This window comes from Gopherus evgoodei, chromosome 3 (genome assembly GCF_007399415.2).
Source record: "Gopherus evgoodei ecotype Sinaloan lineage chromosome 3, rGopEvg1_v1.p, whole genome shotgun sequence".
Taxonomy (NCBI): Eukaryota; Metazoa; Chordata; order Testudines; family Testudinidae; genus Gopherus; species Gopherus evgoodei.
Genome location: NC_044324.1, coordinates 170,175,784 through 170,188,260, shown reverse-complemented (window position 1 = coordinate 170,188,260; position 12,477 = coordinate 170,175,784). Strand labels below are relative to the sequence as shown.

The window sequence follows — 12,477 nt, the reverse complement described above, 5'->3', positions numbered from 1 at the left end:
CTGAGACACTTTCCAGTAGTTTTCATTCAGCATTTGTATTCAAAGGGTTTTACAAACAATGATGTAAAGAAAATGAAAGAGTGGAAAGCTGTTTCAGGATTTAAATATTCCCCTGCAATGTTGGGCATTTGAAAATTGCTTGAGATTCAAGAAGTGATACTGACCAGTCTAGTTTCGCTGTCCACACGGGGGGTGTGGGTGGGGGGAGAAAGAAACTGCATTTTTAATTATTTCATTTTAAACATTTCCATAGCTACTGGCCACAGAGATAGGGACAATTATTTTCTTAAATAGATGAGCTCCACATTGATACCATTATAATAACCATCGGTTCTATTGGGAAAAGTCAGATGGTAATTCTAGTAAAGGCTTTGTGACCACCTGGATAAAGTTAAAAGAACTAATGCCGTCATGGTCACATGCCATCATGAAAAACAGGTGGAGAGAGGTTTTCCTGCCCCTCTCCCCTGACCGTAGCCATCTGGGGAGTAGTCACAGGGAATGGAGTTCTACCTGCAGCTGTGCCCCAAATAGACCCCCAACTCAACCACCAGGTGTGGAAAAACAGCTACAAAGGTCCAAGTTCATGAGCACGTGTCAATGGCATCATCCATGAGGGCAAATTCTGTGTTCCCAGAGGAATGAGACATAGGAACCCATGGCACCATCTGGGAAGGCAGTTCTTGTGTTCCCAGGAGAAAGATGGAAGAGAAGACGAGAAGCAGGAAAGAATAGGGGATTGGGTCCCAGCTCTTGGAGTGTCTAAAGCTGGGTACTGAAGTCCCCTGGTTGGACTCCTGCATTTCTATAGACCATAGGGAAAAGCCACTAGTGCATTGCTTCCTTGATGATGACATAAGCAAACAGTGACTGGTTACCTTTATCAGAGTAGGGTGGGCAAGGCCTGGGACGTAATGAGAGAAGCCTTTCCTGCTCCTTTGTCTTATATCAGAATCTAGAAGCCACCCAGCGCAATTGATTTCTTCACTGCAACTCCTTGCACTACCATCAGCACGGCTGTGCCCTGATTAGAATGCATGAGATTCAGATGTGCTAGTTCAGCAAGACCACAGAAACATGGATGTCGAGGAAGGGAGCATGAAGGGGTGAGCTCACTGGTGGAGGCCTGAGATTTGTATTCCAATCCTGGCCTATTAGCCCATAACCTACATCTCATCTTAATCTCTAGTGAATGTTTGTCCCCATCACCAGAGTACCCTACAATCTGGCACTTCTGGGGAGCTCTGTGAGAGAGGGCCATGCCTGGAAAAAGCCAGGGGTATTTCAGCTAAGCCTGGAAGAGCAGCTGTCTAAGGGAGTTTGCATAGCTCCTGTCTGGTTCTTGTTAGCACGCTCTAGTGAGCACTAGATTCATACAAGTTTAAATAAAAGAACATGCAAACTTTCCTTTAGCATCTCATATGAAAGTATCACAGAAGTTATTAAGCCAGCCAGCAGTGTCTGAAAATTGCAGCTGCTGAAATGCCTTGGGAGTAATAGGGGAATGTTTTCATTCCCCTTAACTCTGTCCTCCTGAAAAATAATATACATGCATCCAATAACGTAGGCAGAAAAGTTCACATTTACAGGACGGGGTGGGCGGAGCATAGAACACCACTGAATTTTGTCCCCATAGGCTCATCCATTACTACCCCTGCCCTATACACACTTCTGCAATCTCCCTCTCAAGGCAGACCTGCCACTGCACACACTACAGTTACTAACAGCAGGTGCAGTTAGACAGAGAGCCGGCAGTGGGGAGGACCAGAAAAGCCAGTCAGCCACCAGAAGAAATGTTGTCTCCAGGAAGTTGTGTGCCCTGTGACACCCAGTGCACATGCCTCCAGACTGAACAGGACAGCCAGACCTAGGGTGATGCTTGTCATCACAGGGGAAACCTGCCAAAAGAATTGCTGGGTTAAAACTAGCGCTGTGGAAATCCTTCATTGTGAAAGCAGGGGAAAGACCTGTTTTCATTTTTGATGGAGGCCCTCGGCTTCCCTTCCAGAGATTCACAGACCATTCAGCAAGCTGCTTGGAGCCAAATTTCAACCAAGACCAGGGTGGATTTATGGCTTTGGGTGGAAACCAGTCAAAATGGGGCTGTTTTGGTTAAGCTTTCCTGGGGGCTGTAGGATGGGTTTGATCCCCAATTTCAAAGCAAGGCTCATGGCAACATGAACCCACATGCACTGCCCTGGGGAAAATGTTTGGGAGCCCCCTGTGAACCAGAAGGGCTGAGACTGCCATTAGGAAATCTGTGTTAGGGACATGGGGACCCTGTAGGCCAGTGTGGCTGCTGTTACAAGAGCATGTTGTGAGGGGCAGGGCATGCAGCAGGCAGCCAGAATGTTAACATTTGCACTCCGTGAGTGCAATGGCACATGGGCAAGGCCAGGGCAGCATAGACACCCTGTTATTACTGTGCTGTGCTCGCTCCTACAGGCCCCCATCAGGACCCCATTGCGCTAGGTGCTGTACACACAGCTAACAAAAGACAGCCCCTCCCCCCAAGATCATACGCTCTACCTTTATGATGAGGCAAGAGGTGGATACAAGAAACAGACAGGGGAACAGTGAGATGGTTACAGTCAGAAAAATAAGCTGCAGTCCCAGCACACCACTTGCCCAGTTTGCTGTCAAGTGTTTGTAGGCATCACATCAGAGGTGAGTTTTAAGGGGAGATCTGAAAGATAATAAAACCCATCCCAAAGGGGATCCTGGCAGAGCAGGATGGGGGCATTGCCAGTTCCCCTCACCCTGTCTGCCCCCTAGCACTCTGAGGCCAGCCCAAACGGAGGGAGCTGCAGCCATTGCTCCCCAGTGTATTTCTCACAATGCCCTAAGAGGCATTCTGAATGGGCCGGCTCTGCGTCCTGCAAACCATGCCTGTCAGCCTGCCCCAATGCACATGTGGCTGCAAAAGCTATAACCCAGGCCCAATTTCCTGTCAGAACTGCGCATCAGAAAGGGCAATGACTAATCTGCCCCAAAATGGGCTAAGTCAACAATGATGACCTCAAAACCAACTCCCCCACAACTCATGCCCTTGCACGGGGGAAAGAAGTGACAGAGAAAATCTCTCTCTCCCCCTTCTCAGCTGACCAGTGGGGTGGGTCCTGTTAAACGTGATCCATTGCTGATTGCTTGTTTGCAGCTCACCAAGGCTGCGAACCACGAACCCACATTTTAATCATGTTCCCTTCCCACCCACCCCCACAGGCTACAAGGAACAGGGGATTCCACAGCAGCTGTAATGGCTGGGACAAGGGTGTTCCAAGGAACATGGCGAGAGGTTGTGTTTGGCAGCTGTGGGCAGAAGGACCTTTCCATTTTCACTTTTCTTTTCTCTTGTTTTTTAAACCAATGCGTGCGTCTGTTCAGTGGAGCGGAGGTGCAGAGCAGCAGATGGAGACCTTCACTGATCCCTTTTAGAACCAGCGATGAGGCAAACATGACGTGGGTTAGGACTGGCACAGCCAGCACGTCGTGATGGGCGGCCAATCCCGAGGAGGGAGGAAAACATTGGTAGAATGAGATGCTACTGTGGAAGATGGCACTTCGACCGGCGGTGAGAAGAGTGGAGATGCTGCTTTCTCCAGCCACTGGGTGTGAAGCAGCTGGAGATAATTGCCCTTCTTGTAGTTCACCATTAAAGGATACCAGCTGTGAACATCAAGATGAAGGATATATTTATAGATATATGTCCAGTATGTAAAAGCCAAAGCTGAGTGGTACCTTGTCTTCTGAGAGTCCTTTCTTCACTGTTTTGTGATAACAGGGGCTCAGCTCAGCCTCTCCTTCTGTGTGTGTTTATGATGCTCACTGAACCTCTGTCGTTGCAGATGCTCTGACGTTGTGCTTGTGGCTGCTCTAAATCATACTTTACTGGTGACCCAGGCTGTGAATATGCCCTACCTGCTTGTACCTGCTGAAAGAAGAGAAAAGACTGGACCTGCCATGGGCCAGCAACAAACTGGTTCTTAGAAAGAACTGGGACACTGTGGTGTGACGTGTGCTTTGTGTGGGGGGTGGGTGGGTTGAGGCTTTGTGCTGTCTAATGCTAACGGTTTAAACTGCTATTTACAGAGACTAAAATGCCCATGAAAGAGACTTGTGGATAAATAGCACCATAATGTGGAAGTTAATATACTTACCGTGTGTGTTTTGTTGCCCATGTTGCATACTATAGTGGTCTCGGTCCTCTTCCCAGTGGACAAGTGCCCATATTTCAAAGGCCACTGCAACAGATGGCACTAACTGGACACCATGTTAGCAGTCTTAGCCACAAGGCTAAGGGTGTACTGGGGCACGGAAAATTAACTACCCTTTCAAGCCTAGAGTGGTGGTCCCTCCAGGTCAGGGTTAAGCCATACTGATATTGTGAAGCACTGCCACTGGCTAATCTTCAAATAGATGCAGCAGAAAGAAAGGGCTTAAGTCTCCAGGCCCCTCCATCCAGCACACCAGAATGAAATTCATGTGAAGACTGATGGCCTGATGTTCAGAGGGGCTGTGGGTGTTCAGCAGTTCTGAATATCAGCCCCTTAGGGCATTGCGAACAATGGACAGAACCATGTTTGCCAGTCACTTTCCATGTATGAGAAGATGATGAGAGGAGCCATTCAGCAACAAAATCATACTGCCATTGCCACCTTTTGGGAACTATCTTTTCAGCAAACTAGTTAAAAATTCCCATAGCCTTAATCGAGATGCCTCAAAACAGAGACACGTCCAAGTGCAAGATTGCTCAGTAACTCACTTTCTCTCATACACATCCCTCTTTGTTTCATAGGTAAGATAACCAGTGGGAGAGGGGCTAGGGCATGAAATCCCACCTCCACATAGCTTTCTATCCAGATCTCCCACTCCCTGTTTGCTTTTGGATCATGTTGTCTTTTTTCAAAGCCAACGGATCTGTTCACTTAGAATGACCTTTATTCTCGTTATAGAGAACAAAGAACAAAAGTAAAGTCTCTATGATGGAGCACTAGTGACAGATGTGGACACCCTCTATAAAAGTCTGCACTGGACTGAACACAAAAATGGCTGCCTGGCTCTGCAGAGAGCCAAGTCCTTTCAGATTTAAAGTGGTAGTGCTCAGAAAAACCAAGAAATAACAGTTACATCGTTAGATACACCACAGCTCAGCCCCTCTCTCCAGACTCAGATGAGGCCTGCATTTTGTAGACCTGTATGTAAATAACTACCACAGGAAGCATGGGAGGGACAGTAACCTAATTTCAACACTATTGTCACTACAAAGCAGGTAGCTCAGACTGTCTCTAATCTCAAATGTTCTTCTCCCAGTTGTAACTGGGCGGCTTGTCTTCATTGAAGGATGTGTTCATTTTTCTTCTGAGAAGCCAGGATTTCCTTCCTCCCCCCACATCACCCTCACATCCTCCTGCTCCTGTCAGGGTTTCACCAGTGTGTTTCATTCATCTTTTTCTGGATTTCAGAAATAACTAAGACAGCTCCTCAGTGCATCCGTCAGAAAGCTGTCAGAAGGGGAGACACCGGTCTACTCGCTGCACTTCTCTCTACTCAGAAAAAATCACTTCTCCCACGGTCATGGAGCAGGCATAATTTAAGGCAGGGGTCGGCAGCCTTTCAGAAGTGGTGTGCCGAGTCTTCATTTATTCACTCTAACTTAAGGTTTTGCATGCCAGGAATACATTTTAACGTTTTCAGAAGGTCTCTTTCTATAAGTCTATAATATATAACTAAACTATTGTTGTATGTAATTAAATAATGTTTTTAAAATATTTAAGAGGCTTCATTTAAAATTAAATAAAATGCAGAGCCCCCCAGCCCGGTGGCCAGGACCAGGGCAGTGTGAGTGCCACTGAAAATCAGTTTGTGTGCCACCTTCGGCACCTGTGCCATAGGTTGCCTGCCCCTGATTTAAGGTCCTACTCCCACTGACTTCAACAGAAGCTGGAGACAGATTATTATTTTCTTAGTACCAATCAAAATAATTCAGGCTTACCCATCATCTACATCAAAACCTTCCTATTCCACAGAGCTGATCCATCTCTCCTTCGGTCCACTCTCTCAGGCAGGTCTACGCTGCATTCTAAAACCCACAGCAGCCAGTCTTAGAGCCTGGGACTACACACTCATGTTCACACTACAGCGCTAAAAACAGCTGTGTAGACATTCGGGCTCAAGCTGGAGCTTAAGCTCTGAAGCCCATTTCCCTCCCAGCCTGAGCTGTAATGTCTACACTGCTGTTCTTAGTGCCACAGCATGAGCCCAAGTCATAGACTTTAAGGCCAGAAGGAAGCATTATGATCATCTAGTCTGACCTGCACATCACAGTCCACAGAACCTCTACCCATTGACTCCTGTAATAGGCCCATAACCTCTGGCTGAGTCACTGAAGTCCTCAAATCTTGATTTAAAGACTTCACATTACAGAGCATGCCCCATTTACTCTCATTCAAACCAGCAAGTGACCCATGCTGCAGAGGAAGGTGACACCCCTCCCTGACTCCTTCACAACTCCAAATGTAGCAATCAGTTTGACTCACCAGCCAGTCACCTGGGAAAGAATTCTCTCTAGTAACTCAGAGCCCTCCCCACCTAGTGTCTCATTTCCAGCCACTGGAGATATTTGCTGCTAGCATTCACAGATGGGCCATATGCCATTGTAGGTAACCTCCTCATACCACCCCCTCTCTAAACATATGAAGCCCAGTCTTGAAACAAGTTAAGTTTTGTTGTCCCCAATGTTCCCCTTGGAAGGCTGTTTCAGCACTTCACTCCTTTGATGGTTAGTAACCTTTGCTTAATTTCAAGCCTAAATTTATTAATAGCCAGTTTATATCTATTTGTTCTTGTAGCAACATTGGCCCTTAACTTAAATAACTGCTCTCTCTTCCTGGTATTTATCCTTCTGGTGTATTTACAGAAAGCAATTATATCTCCCCTCAGCCTTTGTTTTGTTAGGCTAAACAAACCAAGCTCCTTAAGTCTTCTCTTATAAGGCAGGTTCTCCATTCCTCTGATCATCCTAGGAGCCTTTCTCTGTGCCTGTTCCAGTCTGAATTCACCTTTCTTAAACATGGGAGACCAGGATTACACACAGTATTCCAGATGAGGCCTCACCAGTGCCTTGTGTAACGGTGAGAACACTTTTCTATCTCTACTAGCAATACCTCGCCTAGATCTGGGCTCTGAGACTTCCTGCAGTGGGCTTCAAAACACAGTGTAGACTTACTCAGACACCAGGCATGGGAAAATAGATCAGCATTTCAGTCAAAAAACTACCCTGATGGGCAATAGGTTGAGGATCTGTCAGACATGGAAGGGAAGGAGAGTGAGTTCAAGACTCCAGGAACCTTCACTGAAATTTTCTAAGTCTCTTCCATTTAAACCTGGGGGCTGCTAGCTCAAGTACTTTAGCTGATCTCAACTGCCTTGATATCACACATGGAGATAGCAAGGAGACTATCTACCAAATCCTTAATATAAACAATGGATTTTATGTAGTTATATATTTATTAGGCCCAATTTTTGCTGGGCTGATATATTTTAGGCACACACAGACATTACCTGATGTGTAAGTACCAAGCTAGGAAGATCTCTAACCAGCCAACACGCTCACACAAATGCAGGGTTTACTTGTGAAAATGTAGATGTTCAGCTGAAAATGTATCTACATCACATGGGGAAGGGGGACGCAGCATTTGATTAACTTGGGAGGGTGGACAAGCCTGTTTCGTCTGGTTCTTCAAGCAAAACTAGCACAAATTCAGAAAAAGGAGTAGTACTGGGGACAGATCACTCAGGATAAGATCAAACAGCACTGCATTGGCAGAAGATCAATCAGATTAGCTTTTCTTGCCATAACAGAGCTGCCTGAGCTAGCCCTTCACATGGCCTGGCTGAATTCTAACAATAACACTATTTGCCTGTAGATCTCAGAGCACTTAATGAATGTAGGCATCATCTCCAATTTACCAATGAGATACTGAGGCACGGGGAAGTCAAATGACTGACCAAGATTATACAGCAAGCCCATGGCCTTGGCCTGATGCCCTATGCATTGGACCACACTGCTAAGCTAAACACCTAGCATTTTATACCCTTTATTAAAGATAAATAAATATCCTTTATTAAAATGTGGCTGTTGTGCATGGCTAGAATTTGCCTCTCAGCTCTGTACTGTAGAGAAAAGCTCTGCAGTGTGGAGCAGAGAGGGAAGTTTTGCCCTTAAAATTTTGGAGGAAGGTAGATTTAAAAACCAAAACACAAACCCTAGAGAGGTTTAGTTTTGTTTTTTTTCAGGTTTGTTTGAGTGACAGGTGCCAGTTTTTGCTTCTCCTTAACACACTGCTAGGAGTGATTAACAAAGATTAACACGCTGCTAGGAGTGATTATGCAACACTCAGGGGTAGAGAGACGGTTACTTCACTTTGCCCCCTAGAAAATTCCACAACAGCAGCATGTTAAAAATCAAGGCCTAGTTAATCATTGGCGAACTACACTGGAAATGTTACCAAAGTATCGTGTGAATCACCTGCATTAATGCCAAGTGATAAAAGCATCAGGACTATGATTACTACAGGAATTACCCACAGGAATTCTCCTCAGAATTTGTGTCTTTCTGGTAATTTATACCAACTAGAATACATTACTGCATGGCGGCTCGTTATTCACTGATCAACATTATAATAGTCCCTTGCACTTCTTAGCTTCTTCAGTCTCACAGAACTCTACATATATTAAAGAATTAAGCTTCAAAACACCCTGCAAGACAAGTGTAGCAGTGTGGATTTAGGGCTTGTCTTCACATACAGGGCTGCAGCTGCACCACTATAATACTTCAACGAAGACATTGCTATGCTGAGGTAGTTAATCCACCGCCCCGAGAGGTGGTATCTATGTCGGCAGGAGAAGCTCTCCCGTTGACATAGCACTGTCTAAACGGGGGTGGGGGGGAGGGGTAGGGGAAGGGGTAGAGAAATGTAACTATTTCACTCAGGAGTGTGGCTTTTTCACACCCCTGAACAATGCAGTTATACTGATATAGGTGTGTAGTGTCGACTTGGCCTTAGTCCTCACCTACTGTGCTACAGAATATGATCCCCCTTTTACAGCTGGGAAAACTGAGGCCTTGACCTCACCACGGTCAGAGAGTGAGTCTGTGGTGCACCCAAGAACAACTCCACTGTCATGTGCTCTGGCCACTGGGAATAGCTCTTGGTCTGGGTACCTAGCATCATTGCAACTAGTGGTTGGCCCAGTTCAAAGGGTCAGTGATTCAGCTGAGGTGAGGGATGTAACTTAGAGCCCTCTGGTTGTCAAGAGTTTCACTAGCTCAGAGATGAGACAATAGTACAAACCCTCCAGATGCTGCTCTTACCTTTGGAGTCTGAATGTTTGCATGCTTGCTTTGGAAATCAGTATGGAAAACCTCAGTGTTGTAAACAGACCAGTGTTGCCACAGGACACTAAATTGTCCACAGATATGTCTCCTGTGACAGCAGGTACCAGACTCTAGATCCAGCCAACAGATGCCTCTGGCACAGCTGTTGGGTCTGACATGCTGGAGTTCAGGACACCTCGGAAAGTCTTTTGGTACCAAAAGGTGAGAAAGGATTTAGCGGCTTGTCTGCGTTGCTGAGGTTTGGCGGGTCTCTTTTTTGTCTAACGTTCGGTGTTTTCCATCAGTGCATTCTAGCAAGGACAGGAAAATGGGATTAATCAGGGGATAGTTGCTATGGAAATGCTGAACTCGGAGGGGCTGCCTTGTATTTTCTGAGACTGCAGCTTTTTAATTATGCCTGTGTCTTGGCTGCTTTTATTGCGTTAGTGATGTTGGCATAGACAGCATCATGCATTGCATAAGCAGGCTACAGGATGTATAATTTACATGCAAGTTCTGAAGTATTTAAGACAAGGCGACACTGAGCCTTGCTTGTGACCCACAAAAGGCAATTTTTTTTTGCCTAGCACCTTAGATTTGCTTAATCAGTTTTAATCAGATCATTGGTCAGATCATTCCAGCTGGTGCCGTTTATTGTTGATGCTATTGATTCTCAATGGCGACTAGAGAACAAGCACAGAATTGGATTTTCCTCAAAGTACCACAGTTCAAATAAATAATCGCCTCATTCCTATCTAATTGCTCTGACTAAAAAATGAGTCGGTCTTGTTTTGGAGACAGTACAACCTGAAGGAATGCAGCCAGGATGGGAGTTAGGACACCCGGAGTTCTGCCACTGATTAATTATGTGGCCTTGGAACAATTGCTTTACTTCTCTGTCTCATTGTCTCCCTCAGCTGTAAAGTGAGGCTAATACCTCATCGACCACTTGTGAAGACTGACTAGATAGGGCCAAATCTTGCTTTCAATTATACAGCTCCAATTCCCATTGCACCATTAACCCTCCAGAGCTGAACTTTCCCAAAGTTGAGATCTGAGGTTTTAGTCTGGGCCACTGTATGGGGCAGGGCCAGCCATGAAGTTTGGGTCTGGATCCAGATGTCCCAATGTTTAGAATGGAGGGTTCTAGTCATTCCCATCTCCCTCCCGCTCCCCGCAAAAGAACACTGAGAAGAATGAGCCTAACAAAGTAGCTGCACAATTCTCCCTTAAATCTAGAAGCAGGATCTGAATGATCCCCAATAGCCTTCCTGTCCTGTCCAGCTAACTGCAGCATTGTGAATTTCCTATTCAAGCTTAGGTAGGGACTAAGCTGCATGTTCTGCCATACAAACAACGGTCTTCGTAATCACAGCACTATCCCTTCAACTCCCTTCTGAACTGGGCTTCTTTGGTTTGCAATTGATATTTGCAAGGCTTTCAGTACCCCCTGCAAGACCAGCAGTGACAACCTTCCCTTCCAGTATAGGATTATTAGAACAAGGAGAAACACTGCTTCCTAAGAGTGTGAGCAAGGAATAGAGCCTAGCAGAACCAACCCTACTGTATGTAGTTCATTGGAAAGAGCTGAAAACCACTCCCTTTTTGGATAGCACTCAAAATCCTCCCTTAGGCCAGGAGTCCTCACTGAACCCCACAATTTCTAAGCGTTAGGCTTTCATCAAAGTCCCAACGTTGCTCATAAACAGAGAGAATTTCAAATACTCACAGAAGGGAAGCTAGTGTCAACTCATAAATGAAAGCTAAATATTGATCCTGGATTCAATTCCTGTAATGAAAAGAGTCATACAGGGAAAACTCTTATAGAAGTGCTCAGTTGGAGGGTGTTTTTTTTCCTCCACATGAGTGAAGAGGGTGTTTTTTTGTTTGTTTATTTGGTTTGGGGGGGGGGGAGCGCGAGGGCTGGATTCATCACCCGAAGCTTTTATGCCTCCTTCTGAAAAAACTGCAGCAGAGGAAGGGTGCCTCCCCCAACCTTCCAGCAGGCAATGTGGGTTTGATCTTTCGCCTTCTTGTTAGTGGGAGAAATACAAATGCGTCATTGCACTAACTCCTGCCACACCATGTTACTCAGGTTACCTGCAAAATGCCCAGCTCCTTGTGAGAAAAACTAGGAAACAGGAACCTCAGTCACATTTTTAGTGCTTCCACCAAAACTCTGCCAAATATTTCCTGAGACTATAGTCTCAGTGAAGAAAATTCAAAAAGCCTATGACTTTGTCTGCTGTTGATCTCTGTATAATCTAGCTGTTTATCTGATCTACATTTCTTATGTGCACAGCGCCAGGGTATATAGATGTCATTTTCCCCTTTATAAATACGAATGTGTTTGTGATAAAAATTTTACAAGGTGGACAGCATTTGTATCTTCTGCATCACCATTTGCTTGAAGGCATAAGACTGCACCAAAATGTTGCCTGTTGATATTTCTTAACATAAAAATAAGGGCTTTCAAAGGAGCTTTATTGCCATGGTTCCTTGGTATTTGTAACTCTAGTTTCTTTTTGCCTATCCCAATGGTCCTGTCTACAAGGGATCACAGTGCCACTGTTGCCACCTCCCATTCAGTAATGAATGCTTGGACCAGACATGGATACGGTGGTGTTCCAGATTGCCATCTCAAGGTATTCTCACATCTGAATGGCAGGTGGCAGCCACTGACTAATATAAGAACTCAGTGGATCTGGACATCTGGCAAATTAATCCATTTGCCTGAAAAGGTTGAGAAGCACTGTTCGAGCACACAGGAAAATGAGAGCAATGGTTATAAGTGTAGGATCCCTCTGTCCGTGCTACATCCTGGACTTTCTTTAAAAAAATGCATGCGCCTTAAGTTTGTGAAAGGAGATGCACAACTGATTAAAAAGCCCTCTAGGTGCTGATGTAAATTGTCCTTGTGCTCATCTCTCTCCACCGCATGAAGCACGCAAGATCTTTTGGGAGAACTTCTGTTTTAAAGCAATGCAAAGATCACATATATTTAAGCTGGAGAACCACAAACCAGTCAAAAAAGCTAGGTTTTACCCCTACTCCATTTCCATCATATTTATTTGGGGCATTGCAGCTGCATATCAAAATAC

General features: G+C 45.4%; 1 protein-coding gene across 3 annotated transcripts in view; it reads left to right on the top strand.

The window, feature by feature from the left end:
* The window catches only part of STUM (stum, mechanosensory transduction mediator homolog), a 178,945-nt gene that overhangs the window by 74,876 nt on the left and 91,592 nt on the right, over nucleotides 1-12,477 (top strand). Inside the window, exon 4 of one of the 3 annotated variants that reach the window (XM_030557381.1) lies at nucleotides 3,385-4,756. The exons of 1 other annotated variant lie outside the window; for it this stretch is intronic. In XM_030557381.1, coding sequence (XP_030413241.1) covers nucleotides 3,385-3,425 — 41 coding nt within the window. In that variant the 3' untranslated portion in view covers nucleotides 3,426-4,756. Of the gene's footprint in view, nucleotides 1-3,222; nucleotides 4,757-12,477 lie in introns of those variants that run through there. One more of the 3 variants, XM_030557383.1, reaches the window with a different exon arrangement.